This window comes from Nelumbo lutea, chromosome 3, assembly GCF_056320005.1.
Source record: "Nelumbo lutea isolate HS-2025 chromosome 3, American lotus-T2T, whole genome shotgun sequence".
NCBI lineage: Eukaryota > Viridiplantae > Streptophyta > Magnoliopsida > Proteales > Nelumbonaceae > Nelumbo > Nelumbo lutea.
In genome coordinates this window covers 41569335-41584506 of record NC_142686.1, presented here as the reverse complement: position 1 = coordinate 41584506, position 15172 = coordinate 41569335, and the positions used below count along the sequence as shown (strand labels likewise).

The 15172-nt window shown below is 29.6% G+C and overlaps 1 protein-coding gene across 1 annotated transcript; it reads left to right on the top strand.

Annotated features, from left to right (window-relative positions):
* The first annotated feature begins 5601 nt into the window (after window positions 1-5601).
* LOC148864483 (exosome complex component RRP45B-like) lies at window positions 5602-8074 on the top strand. The gene is given in 2 exon segments (XM_088980402.1): window positions 5602-7250; window positions 7253-8074. Coding segments are annotated over 2 exon segments (855 nt in total). The 5' UTR covers window positions 5602-7096; the 3' UTR covers window positions 7954-8074.
* Window positions 8075-15172: the final 7098 nt, after the last annotated feature.

The following is a 15172-nucleotide window of genomic DNA, read 5'->3' as shown; positions in this document are numbered from 1 at the left end:
ATGAAAATGGGCAATTTGGTCAACAAAAATGTATCGAAGTTTGCAAATCCATGAAACTTTATTTTTCTTTTTTCTTTGTAAAAAGCCCAATATTGAATTATCATTAATATCCATCCATCCATCTATCTATCTATCTATCCATAGGCAACCAAGAAACATCTAGTTGATAACTCAATTTTAAAATCCATGGGATGAAGGTCTTAAAGAATCCAAACTGCCTAATGTGACTGAATTCTAAATAGCTTCTCCCTTTTTCAAAATTTTTATATTTGTCAGCTAATTCTTGACAAGGGGAAATATCGTCTGAGGCTCCCCATGAGGTCCACCAAACATAGGCCCAATCGGGGAAGGGGCTTTAAAAGTCTTAAGAAAACCGAATGAACCATGAGTGTCTAAAGATGGAGTTTTGTAGCAGAAAAAACTTTATACCAAGCATCTTGATAGTCCCAATAGTTGAACATTATGGGTTTTTTGTCAATTGGCTTGGTAATAAACCTAGGCTTGCTGGAGTCACCCCATCCAAATTTAGTCATAAATCTCACTATTACTAGCTTAGAATAAGCTAGTTCAGTTTCGTTAGGATCTCTGAAATAATGTTGGATTCTTGCAGATCCTGTATGCACTAGGATTTTCTCATAATGTTTTTGGTTTTTATTTAGACCGCAGACAGTAAAATGATGACCGTCGAGAACCCTCGAAGCGAGATGCTGAAGAGCTCATTCCGGATTGGCATGAGACTAGACATAAGAAGCTTCTTATCGGGAAACAGTAACCACGAACTCAGTTGAATTATAGATATATTGGCTATAAATAACATCTTTCATGTCAGGTAATGGATCATTGATTAAGGGAGAGACTTAGTCCTTGAGTTGGATCCGATCTGATTAGATCTTGGATTGATCTCATTATATCTCTTTGGTTGCCTGGAATTGGGACTTATCGGGCGGCATTCTGTCGGTCATCTTGAATTAGATAACCTTGCAAAAATTCCCTAGTTATAAAATATGGCAGAGCATTATCAAATCCTTTAGTATATTTAATTTCGAAATCAAATACCAATAAAATAGTTTGTCATCTAGTGAAAATCTGTTTTGAAACCATGTTTTTAACATCTTTTTTCTAAAATCTCTTTGCTCGATTTGCAATCTATTTGAAAAGTAAAATGTTGATTTATCAAATCACTTTGAAATTTAGTGATGCAGAGGACTATGCTGAGCATTTCTTTTTTGACGGTATAATATTTTTTCTAGGTTTCATTCCAAGTTCCCGAGGTAAATCATTCTTTCTCAGTCTCCTTTGGAGCAACAAACGGTCTTGTGCCAAGTCTTTGTAGTAGTATGCTACGTAATTTAGACTTCATAAAAATCTTTGATATTTTAAATATAATCTTTAATATGGCAAAGTTGGAAAATTTCCATATTTCTTATTCTAAAATGTTTTATATCATAAATATAATTTTTATATTTATTTTTTAATAGTTGCACTATAATTTTTATAATTAAATTTAATTTGTAAGTTTAAATCTTTTGAACCGACTGACCAAACAAAAAAATCAACCCAAACCGATACAACTTGAGTGGGTCGGTTTTTACAAAAGGTTAGTCAATTTCAGTTGACCAACTCCCCAACCTGACCAGGTCAATTTGGTTTGCCAAATAGCTTACGACCAAACCAAACCAACTCATGAATACTCATAATTTCACCTAAATTAATAGTTTAATCTCTGATAAATAACAATAGTTTAATCTCCAATAATTATTGAAAATATATAGCAAAAATACACAATTATTGAAAATTACAAAAAATACAATAAGTACTAAATATATTAACTTAGTCAATAAATAGCATAATATCAAATAATAGTTTAATCTCCAATAAAGATTAATACAATAAGTATAATAAATTAAATTTAAAAGTTTCACTAATAGTAGTTTAATCTCTAATAATTATTGAAAGTTTTATATTAAATAAAAAAACAAAATAAATTTATACATAATCATTGAAAATACATTTATCACAAAAACAATAAATAATTACTAGAATACAATAAATATTAATCATAGTATATATACTTATATAATAAATACATATTAAGAGTTTAAAATTATTATTAATAAATATTAAATTTTTAAAAATTAATTTCTTGAAATATTACTTGATATAAGTGAAATTAGTTATTTACAATATTATGTAAAAATATTAAATTATTATTATTTTCAATACTATGTTATAATTATTTTTAAACTTTTCAGATTTTTTTTAATTTATTACATAATTTATTTATTTTAGCTATTTAAAATCTATCTATGTTAAATATTTTGTTATCTAAAATACCTAGTTATTTAAATACTTAAATAATATATAAAATATTTAAATTTTAAAATATTAGTTATTTATGGAATTTATTTATCCATAAAATCACAATTATACAATTATTACATAATTTCATTATTATGTTATAATTATTTTTTTGCTTTAAAGAAATTTTTTTAATTTGTTACATAATTTCGTTATTTTAACTATTTAAAATATAGTTATGTTAAAAATCTGGTTATTTAAATATTTAAATAATATATAAATTATTTATTTATTTTTGTTATTTGAGTTTTATTTATTTAAAGCTATTATATATTATTAAATGTTTGAAAAACATTTAAATCGATGATCCAAAAAAAAATAATTTAAATTATTAGTACATAATTTCATGATATATTTTGTAAAAGGATAAAAAATATTTATTAGATAATTTCGTTATTTTAACTATTTAAAATATAGTTATGATACATGTTTAGTTATTTAAATATTTAAATAATATATAATATATATATTGTATTTGAATTTTATTTATTTAAATCTATTACATATTATTAAATATTTGAAAAGCATTTAAATTGATAATCCATAAAAACATAATTTTGTGATATATTTTGTAAAAATATAAAAATATTTTTTGTATTTTTTATAAATATTTTAAAATTATTATAACATTTAAATAATTCTTAAATTTTCTAATCCCAACTTCCTTTAGATAGATATATATAAAAAAAGGGAGAGGATAAATAGGAATTAGAGATAATTTATGAGAGAAATTCTATACTAATTTAGAGATAATTGTGGAGATAAATTGGAATTAGAGATAATTCTGGAGTAAGTGGGGAGGTAGTTTAGGAGAAGAGATTATTTAGGTTATCAGGAAAGTGCATATCATTTTTTGTTTCAAAAATGACATGAAATAAAAAAAAAAACAAAAAAGGATAAAATTTCTTGACCACTTTGTTTTAATATATACTAGTAGGGACCCGTGTGATGCATTGGATTTATTAACCGAAAGATAAATAATTGAAAGGGTTATTTAGTAAAATAACTCTTATAGTTTCATGGTTTTACTAAAATCTATCATATAGTTAGCATTTCACTAAAACACCACTTATAATTTGTAATGGATTTAATCAATCTTCCATTAGACGATAGTATTGACCCTAATGTTCATTTAAATAAATTTAATTAAAAGAAAATAAAAATAAAATACCATTTTCACTCTTAATAAGACATGGGAAACTACTCTATTAGCTATATTTGGCCAATTTTTTTCTATACTAAAAATGTATTAAGTGTATTTTTGGAATAAAAATCATGGACCTAATGGAAAAACAAACACTCTTAATGAAAGGTTGATTAAGTAAATATATTATAAAATATATGAGATGTCTTAGTAAAATGAAAAATGTAGGTTTAAGTAAATATGTAGAACTATAAGGTGTGTTCTAGTAAATGACCCTAATAAAAACACATAAGAATATACAGTTGTTTTATATTTTCAACTTTTTAAATAATTAATAATTTTTTGTATTTTATATAATACCTTTAATAACTTTTTTATAATACAAAAATAACAATAATTAATCCAGTTAGGTTTATTCATCAAACTGATGAAACCAACCAACCCAATCAACTCGACCCGAGTTGGTCGGTTCTCTAGTATTTGAGGTCGACTTTGGTTAAAAAATTTCCCAATTCGACCAAGTTGGACCAGTTTCACTTTGACCATTTGTAAACTGATCAAAATTGAACAACTTAACCATGGATATATTAATATTTTATATTTTAAATATAATTTTTAACATGGAAAGTGGGAAACTTCTCATATTTCTTACTCTAAAATGTTTTAAAATTAATAATTGCAATGCAATTTTTAAAATTAAATTCAATTGTTATGCTTAAATCTTTTGAACCGACTTACAAAAAAAAAAAAAAAAACTCAAACTGGTACAATTTGAGTGGGTCAATTTTCACAAAAGGTCAGTCGATTTCAACTAACCAATTCCCCAACCTAACCAGGTCAATTTGGTTCGCCAAATAGCCTATTACCGAACTAAACCAACTTATGAACACTCATAATTTCAGCAAAATTAATAGTCTCATATCTGATCAATAGCAATAGTATAATCTCCAATAATTATTGAAAATTCATAACGAAAATACACAATCATTGAAAATATATTGATAATGAAAAAATACAATAAGTACTAAAAATATATTAACTTAGTCAATAAATAGTATAATCTTAAATAATAGTTTAATCTCTAATAAATACTGATCAATAAGTTATAACAAAAATGCAATAAATTAAATTTAAAATTTTCAAAAATAGTAGTTTAATCTCCAATAATTATTGAAAGTTTTTTGTTAAATAACAAAACAAAATAAATTTATACATAATCATTGAAAATGCACTTATCATAAAAAACAATAAAATAGTTATTGAAATACAATAAATATTCATTTTAGTATATATAATTATTAAATATATACATATTAAGAGTTTAAAATTTTTATTAATAAATATTAATATTTTTGAAAGTTATTTTTTTGAATTTTTACTTGATATAAGTGAAATTAGTCACTTACAATATTATGTAAAAATATTAAATTATGTAAAATATTTAGTTATTTAAATACTTAAGTAATATGTAAAATAAATAAAATTTAAAATACTAATTATTTATTGAATTTAATTATCGATAAAATCCCAATTTATACTATTATTACATGATTTCATTGTTAATTTTGTAATATATTAAATTATTATTAATTTTAATATTATTCTATAATTATTTTTCTATTTTGAACAAATTTTTTTAATTTTTTTATTTTAACTATTTAACATCTAATTAAGGTAAATATTTACTTATTTAAATATTTAAATAATCTATAAAGTATTTAAAATTTGTTGTTATTTGAATTTTATCTATTTAAAGCTATTACATATTATTAAATATTTGAAAAACATTTAAATTGATAATATCCATAAAATCATAATTTATACTCTGATTACATAATTCATTATTAATTTTGTAATATATTAAATTATTATTAGTTTCAATATTATGTTATAATTATTTTTCTACTTTGAAGAAATTTTTTAAATTTATTACATAATTTTGTTATTTTAACCATTTAAAATATAGTTATGATAAATATTTAGTTATTTAAATAATCTATCAAAATATTTAAAATGTTTTTTTATTTGAATTTATTTATTTAAAGTTATTACATATTATTAAATATTTGAAAAGCAATTAAATCGATTATCCTGGAAAACGTAATTTAAATTGTTAGTACATAATTTCATGATATATCTTATAAAAATATAGATTTTTTTGTATTTTTAATAAATATTTTAAAGTTATTATATAATTTTGTTATAATATTTAAATAAATCTGAAAATTTTCAATCTAAACTTTCTTTAGATAGATATAGATAAAAAGTGGGGGAGATGATAAATTGGAATTAGAGATAATTTATGAGAGAAACTCTCCACTAAATTAGAGATAATTTTGAAGATAAATAGAAATTAGAGATAATTTTGGAGAAACTGGCGAATAGTGGGGAAGGTAATTTAGGAGTTATGGGAAAGTGCATCTCATTGTTTGTTTCAAAAATGACATGAAATTAAGAAAAATAAAAAATTCAAAAAAAAAAGAATATTTATAGACTTCATTGTTTATATATATATATATATATATATATATATATATATATATATATATATATATATATATATATATATATATATATATATGTTAGAAATAATTTAGGAGATAAATAGGAATTAGAGAGAGATAGAGATAATTTAGGAGAAAGTTGGGGAATAGTTAGTTTCCTAATGAAAAATAAAGAAAAAAATGAGATAAGCCATATTAGATGGCAACTCCTAGAGGGAAGCTTTACTTTTAGTGGTAAGGAGATGACTGTTTGCATGACAAATTTGACAAGCTCAACTTTAGAGAGAGAGAGAGAGTATTCAGGGGGAGATGTTCTCGATACAAGGTGGGATAGGGCTCTGAGGTCGGTGTAAGGTGCGCGGACCAAATCCTGATTTGTGCATGTGAGGCGCCCATTCGTGAGGAGCAGATCCCGTCTCTCTTATGCAACCTTTGATCTACATGAAGTGTGTAATAACAAAGCTCCTTGTTTACTGAGTAGAAAAATGGGAAAACTAAGGTAGGAAGCCTATTAATGGTAATTCGTTAATTCTCAACAGACAAAAGAGACATTCACCAACACAATCGACTGTTCTCTTCTCTCCCCTGTTCGAACGAAACCAGCGAGCGGCGACGATCTCCCCCCAAACCTCCGGCCTCTCCTCTTCTCTCCGACCTCTCTCTCTTCCTTCTTCTTTCCTCTTTCTTCTTTCTTCTTCTTCCTCCTCCTCTCTCTGTTTCCATTCGTCACCGCAGCGGCAAACCTCCCCTCCATCAGAGCTCTCTCAGTTTCTACCTACCAATCCATCGGATTTCTCTCCGCTTCTACTTACGAATCCAACAAAATCGACCCTCCTTGCTCCGTTCATCGTTACCTCTTTCTGTGAAGAACAGAGCACACATTCATCGACGGAAGCATTGTTTTCTACCAGATCCGGTAAAGGCTCCGTCATTTTCGGTGTCGTTTCTCATTTCTCCATCAATCTCCGTGGATTTCTGCATTCTTTTTAGCATTCGGTAGGAGACCGCGACCTCCCCTGTTCCGCAAAAATTTTTCTGGAGTTCCTATTCGCGGCATCAAGAAACCGACGGCCAGGACATCACTCAGGAAATGGAACAAAGATTGGCAAACACTTGGCGGATGACAGTCAATGAAAAGAAGTTTATTGAGACAGCATTACTTTCGGACCTCAGGGTTGATGGTCGTCGTCCTTTCGATACTCGTCAGTTGACTGTTAAGTTTGGGAGAGAGGATGGATCTTCAGAAGGCAGCTAGGACAGACTCATGTTATGGGATTTGTCACTTCTCAACTAGTACAACCATATCGAGACAGGCCAAATGAAGGAACCCTTTCAATATATACTGAGTTTTCACCAATGGCTGACCCTTCATTTGAGGCGGGGCGTCCTGGGGAGTTTGCTGTGGAACTTGGACGAATAATAGACCGAGGTTTAAGGGAGAGCAGGGCAATAGATACAGAGTCACTTTGTGTGCTTGCTGGAAAGTTAGTCTGGTCCATTCGTGTTGATCTTCACATTCTTGATAATGGAGGGAATCTGGTTGATGCCGCTAATATTGCTGCTTTGGCTGCGCTACTGACATTCCTAAGGCCAGAATGTACATTAGGAGGTGAAGATGGTCAGGAAGTGATAATTCATCCACCTGAGGTGAAGGAGCCACTCCCTCTGACAATACATCATCTTCCTATAGCAGTAACCTTTGCATTTTTTGGTGATGGGAACACTGTGGTGATAGATCCAACTCACAATGAAGAGGCAGTTATGGGAGGAAGAATGACTGCCACATTGAATACAAATGGCGATGTCTGTGCTGTCCAAAAAGCAGGTGGAGAGGGTGTCATGCAGAGTGTGATTATGCAGTGTTTGCGAATTGCTTCTGTGACGGCCACTAAAATAACAGGCAAAATAAAAAATGCGGTTGAAGAACAAGGACATGTTCTGTATTGAGAACATCTCAATGATCACATCATCAGTTCTGTATTGTGAAGTAGGGCACAAAACAAAAGACTACAGAAATCAGAATGTTCAGCTTCTTCTTTCACTTTTACCCCCTTTTTTCTTATTTTCTTTCAACACCAACACTCTTCCTGTCTCTCTCTCTCACATCTAAATCATAGTCCATCGTCAAGTGATCAGACCATCGATGACCAACGACAAGCGATAGTGGTAAACCACTCTTGTAATAGGCAGTGTTTGTTAATAAGAAAAATTAAAACTTAGTATTGTTTTTGAGTTACTACGGTCTATGGGCCATTCGTACCTCCTATTCTATATTGTTTATCTAAGACTAAAACTAGAGGTGTAAATCAGGTTATGTCAGACACGATAAGATCGTCTGGGCCACATTGGGCCTAAGGTTTTATATCTATGGACCGGCATGGAACGATATGACCGATTAGCCCCGCGGCACAACCCATATATTTATATTACATATAATATAATATCTATATTATATATAATAATTATGTAATCTTTTATCTTTAAGTCAACAGCGTTGCTAAAGTGGAAAAGGGAGAGTAGAGATGTGAAAAGAGTAGTTGTTTAGTCTCACACTCTCACCAATGGCATTAAAGTCGGAAGTGTCATAAGTAATTATCATCAAATCTTATTGATAGCGTGGTAAAATCTAGTTGGAAGGTACATGTATGTTATGGACCGAGCAGTCCATTTAGTGCGAGCTCATTTAAGAGGGCTTTCATACATTGGTTTTTTGACATTCAATTAGTTAAGAAACCTGAATTACCATGAAGTTGTGTTTGTTAAAAATCTAAAAACCAAAATTACACTTACAAAAGCCACCAAATCCACTTTTCCGATGAAGTTACCTCATGTAGTTTCTTTGAAGTAGCTTAAACAACATAACTTAATAAACATAGAAGCCACTACTCCTTGAGCCCAGATTTCTTATAAACTTTTCCTGCCCACTTTTCACATGTCATGAATTGGAGCCACACATCTCTATTAGAGAGTGGGTAGGAAATCCCGAGTGCTACTCTTTGCTGTGTGAGCTCAGATCTCTTGAAATAAAAAGTTTGCACACACAACATCTAGCCGTACATCGAGAATGTCTACAATATATGTGATGTAACGGTTTCTGGTCACGTATCATTTTTTTCTGGCTAAGTACCTCGTCATCTCGTCTGATCCCAAGTGGCTAGTGACTCAGAGGCTGAAGTGGAGCTCCCTAGTGTAGCGTCACCCAGCTGCTCCTTGCAGGAGATGATTTGCTCATCCTTGTAGACGGCGGGGACTGAGGAACCTGCAAGAACTGAATCAGAGAACCCGGGGGTGTTTACCCGGCAAGGTCACTTCGATGGCTAAGTCAACACTTTGTGTGAGTTGATAATGATATTAGAGAATGGGAGAGCTAGAGGGCAGAGATTATCATCTCATATCTTTTTTTTCTTTTCTTTTTGCCTCCCTTTGCCCCTGGGAGGTAAGGTCTTTATATACTGAAGTCCTCGTGGTTTTGGTAGAGTATTTTCTGGATTCCCGCTATGATGGGATCTGTTTCCGTGTTAAGTGGGGATAATGCTACCAACCGGTAAGGTTGCTCATCTCCGCCTGAATCAGGGAGTGGGTGAGCTAATATAGTCGTTACAAGTCATAATCCTGTAAAATGTGGGGTACGGTGGTGAGCTCCTCGGGGTTGTCATGCGGTGGTCGGTCTGACTAGGAGGTGAGCTGCCTGTAAGATGCCAGGCTGCATGGTGGCGAGCTGCCTGTAAGTGCCAAGTTGCTTGGTGGCGAACTGCCTAGTGCCAAGCTGCTTGGTGGCGAGCTGTTTGTAAGTGCCAGGCTACTTGGTGGCGAGTTGTCTGTAAGTGTCAGGTTGCTTGGTGGTGAGCTGCTTGTGAAGTAGCGAGTTGCCTGGTGTAGTTAGCACTTAGTTGTCACGAGGTGCCAGGTGTCATAATGTCATTGGAGGGCCAAATCCGCCCTCATCAATATACATGCTAAATTTATGGGAATATATTTCTAATGTGCAATTGTATAGGGATGCTAATTTCATGAAAATTTGTAGGTACCCAACTCGTCACAACCTTAATGGGACTTGTGTATCAAAACCTTAGGTTTGGGTTTTTTATCTCAATGTACTCAACATTCAAACTTTATTATATTTAATGTGGTACCTGCTCTTGATGCCCAATTACAAACTTGTATATATTTTATTAAATGTATCTTATATAGAAGAGTTCTATATAATGTCAAATATTTTAAAGTTGTATGTTGGATCTTGTTGAATGTAATTAGTTAATAATATATTTTGAAGGACTTTTTATGTACTTTAATATTGAACTTGATGTTTGATGTTGAGTAATTAGCATTTTTTTATGATTTTTTGGTACTACCAATCGTGACACATTTAAACCAACATGATTAAATGATAATCAAGTGAGATTGGTCGTGGAAGGTTTAATTGATTAAATGATAATCGGGTGAAATTGGTCATGGCAGGTTTAATGAGTTTGAAATGGGGTGGTTATTGAGAAATTGAGAGTAAAAATTAAACGGGTTTATAACCATAAGTGTTTATGCATATTTAGGAATGGGAAGCTTTTAAAATAAAAACAACTACTATGTCAGAAATACAAACACACACATTTGTTGATGTTTTGGTTCTTACTGTTTTAAAAATGGAGAAGTACGGACAGGCCTAATGCAGAATTCCGAATTCTGCTGCAAATTTATAAACATTCAAAAGTTCAAAAACCCACACCTTATGCATCCATACCCACCCGTGAATTGACATCAATTCGAGCTAGCACCTACCCCAACTGCACTTTGGGCCTATGAATTATGACCTTGGGCTGAACGGACATTCTCCCTTTTAAGAATGCAAAATTGCTATATTGATGAACACCCTCTAAGATGTGTATTCTACTATATTTTGGCAATTGCTTTTTGTATCAAATCCATGCCCCTCTCAAGATTATTGAGGCATTTAATAGAATATTAATTAATGTACTAACAATGATATAACAATAATAAAATGGTAAGAATTGAGTCAAACTATGACATTGAAAGGACAATATACCTTGAAGAACAATGATAAGGTATCATAATAGTGGTAACTAGTTAATTTGTCAAAGTTTTCCTAGTATAATACCCCCCCATCATATAAATTGCCCAAAAAATATATAAACATTTAAATTTGAGGTTCAACTAGCATGCCATTAAGGAATGGTAATTGATATATATAACCAATCAATTATAGGCATGATATTTAAAAAGGGTCAATTACAAGGACCCCTTGTACTATGGTCAACTGGTAAGATCCCTCCTAACTTCCACTTTATGATAAATACCCCTTGGCCATTAAATTAGCTAATAGAATGCATTAAATTACCAAAATACCCACATGAGCTATCATTGTTTTATTTTTCTTTATCATTTTATCTTAAACATTAATTGAAAAAAAATACCTCAATTTTCTTCAAACGTGACCAACTAAAATAACAAGAATCACTTATCTAACATATAAAACATGTTTCTTTAGGTTAATCATAATTAAAAATCCAACAAAAACAATACACTCAAACTTAAAATGAATGTCCCTCTTCATCTTAAAATATAAAAATTATTCACTCATTTATCTAACAAGCTAAGAAAAATAAGACAAAATCTTAAATTTCTACCCATTATAAAGAAACCTCTACCATTTCATATGATTATTGAATCGAACTAGAAATCTACAAGGACATGTCAGAGTAATTGAGAGGACTTCAATGTTATATTTAGAAAACTAACCGAGCCATAAATTATTCAACTAAATAATAAAAGGTTAGCTCAGGGGTTAAAAAACTTTAAACAACTGAATGTTAATACTTTTTCAAAGTTAAATGATGGAAGTCTAATGGAGGGGTATTTGCCGCAAAGTGAAAGTTTAGTGAGATAATTGTTACTGGCCCCATGACAATTAAAAACAAAATGACCTTGATCCTAGAGGCCCTTCTTATTTAGAGAGTGAGCTATGCCACATTTTCTACTTACATAAACAAACTACACATTTAAAAATGATACAACTTCTAAAATGTCCCTCAAAACAAAAAAAAAATTCAAGGCTAAAATCTAAGAATTTCCTATTAACATTAGAAACCTTACTCAATTATACTGATTCTAGGATAATTTGAGAAAGCCCACATTGATAGGCCAACAACAAGCCTTGGTACATAGCAATTGCATTCATATTGAATAGTTGAGAATGAGGGGAAAGGGCCAAAACAATCTATTACACAATTTCCTCATCATTCTCTAATCACATCACCAAAAGCTAGCTTTATTATAACCAATAAAACCTCAATTAGAATTCATCTGGAACACACCATAATTTGAAACCGTGGCAGAGGGATTCACCTCCAAGTTATTAGAGTTCAGATAGCATACTTGTTAGCATTACTAGTAAGCGCGTACATGCTTTGCACGTAGCAATTCTAAATGATGATATTGATAGTAGTAATGTATCAAAAAATTTATATAAATATGTATTTTATATTTTTTATTATTAATCAGGTGCATATTGAAACATCCAAACATGAGTAGACATCGTCCAAATATGCGATAATCAAACCGAATTATAAAGTTTCAAGTGTTATTGATAGGCTTGCTTGCTTAGTTGGATTATTCTTTTTGTAACATTTTATCCTTTTGGTGTATCTTTTTTTTTTGTTCATTTATCAATAAAATGTAGGATTTAAATAGAGGGAATTTAATGAGGTAAAAAGTAGTAGTTAAGTTTACAATTTAAACCTCACAATTAAATATGGACTAAATTACAAAGTGAGTATTTTAGTCAAAAGAAAGTTCCATAATCTTATTCATATCCTTAATAGTATTGTAAATATAGAATTATAGATGTGTTCAATTTTTTATTTTATTTTTTTGTATTTTTGTGTGTAAAAATAAATCTGATAATGTCTACACTTACTTTTTGTTTAATACGATAATTATATTATACTATGCATGTGCCTAAGTGTTTTTTGTTTTTTGCAAAATTTATGTATTTTTTCCATTTTTTGTATTTTTTATATTTTATTAATCTTTGTTGTCTATTTATGACATTAAATGTTAAAACATTTAACCCAAAAGTTAACCTATTGATCTTTTTTCAAATAGTAAAATAATTTAATTTTTGGTCAACTTTAAATTATGTATTTCATTTTTATTATCAATAAAAAAATTATTGTTTATTGCACCTATTTTTTATTTTTATTAATAAAAATATCATAAATGTGTCTTATTTTTCTATGTTTTTGTAATTGTCTATATTTGTTTCTATTTTATTACCCAATTATGAATTCATAGGTTAATCAATTTGATTTGGATGTTTGAATTTCTTATGCCACTACTTGGATAAAGAATGGTTTTGTTTAAGTTTCAAAATATATGGGTTTATATTGCTAAAAATGTTGACATATATCTAATTAATAGCATTTATTAGTGGAAAATAACTTAAATATGGGATTTAATAAGAGAAAATGGGAGTTAATACCTTAAGTATAAGACTTAATGAGAGGTGATTAAATGAAATGGAAAGTAATAATTGAAATTATATTTTCAACCCTTACAATTAGAGATGGACTACATACACAAATATGGGCATTTTATGAGCCATTAAACTAGCATTAAATATGTAATAAAATGACTTTTATAGCTTTTATCAAACAAAAAATTAGAGGGTAATTTTAGTCCAACAAAACTTTCACTCTACATATGCACTTTTATATATAATATAGAAATATAGATAAATATCACATTGTAGTTAACATTCGATATTACCATATATTGATCAAAAAATAAAATATTTTGATCTTTGGCTAAAACCTCAACTAGGGGAAAAACTATTATTTTATTTATTTATTTTTTTGTGTGTGGGTGGGGGGGACTTGGCTCAACTTTGATATCAACATATAACTCATTACATGTATTTTTTTATACAAGCCAAAATATACATTAAAATATATATGTTAACACTATATAATCAAACCTCATCATACAACTATGAACCCATGCAAGTAAAGAATAAAATATAAATTAACATTATATAATGAAAATTAACTTTTACCATTTTGCACCAAACCCAAGGCAAGTATCCACTTTATACAATATAGATAAACTTTTATATTTCTTGGTATATATAATGTATAGATATTTCTTGGCATCTATATTGCTTTTATATGCCATATGTTTATAAATTTGCTCATTCTTTTAATCTTTCAAGAATATATACATATATATATATATATATATATATATATGTATGTTCATATATTTTATATTTCTATTTACATTGCTATTTTCACCTTAAATTATTTCAACTCAATAAATATGTTCTAGTTCAGTTCACCTTGGACGAAACTAAAACTCTGATGGATTTAATGTCATGCTTAATGACACTGCTGAATTTGCCTAGAAACATCAAAATGTAGGTGTAATTTTATGTATCAAAATTTGATGTATAATCAATAGTCAAGCATCCATTGACAATCATACAATAATACTATATATAATGAATTATTACAAAATTCAATTAGACCAAGAATAGTATATTGCCATAATAAAAATTTCCCGTCTAAAGCAATGTAATCATAGTTCAAATGCTTGATTAAATGCACGAGTTATATAAACTTTATAATAAGGTATTGAATGGTCAAGCCATGGTGGTATATGGACATCTAGATATGCTACCCACAACTACCTACAACCACAAGACACCACAAACCACACATCGGAAACATCTCTCCATGAATCACAATATAGAAATATGGAAAATGTCCCTAATGTATAGTTGTAATGTCTTGCAAGTAGCTATTGGTAGTATATTTGAGCATAACGTGCATATAAATTAGATAAATAAGAAAAAGAAGAATTATGTGTCGTATAACTTATTATATCAACAAAGTTTCAAATCGTGAGTATTAGGTTTATCTTGAATGGGTTGAGCTAGGTTTAGGGCCACCCCTGACTTGACCCTAAGACATAAACATTGAGGCCAAGCATGGTCCAACCAAATGTCAAAATCTGAGTTTGCCACCCAATCCAACTCAGGTGCACAATTTGGGTTGGTTAAAGGCTTGTTTACTATTAAACTGTAGGCCTTGTTAATATTGAAAGTGGTCTTAGTTATATCTTGCACCATTGCCTTTCACTTGGAATTTAAATAATT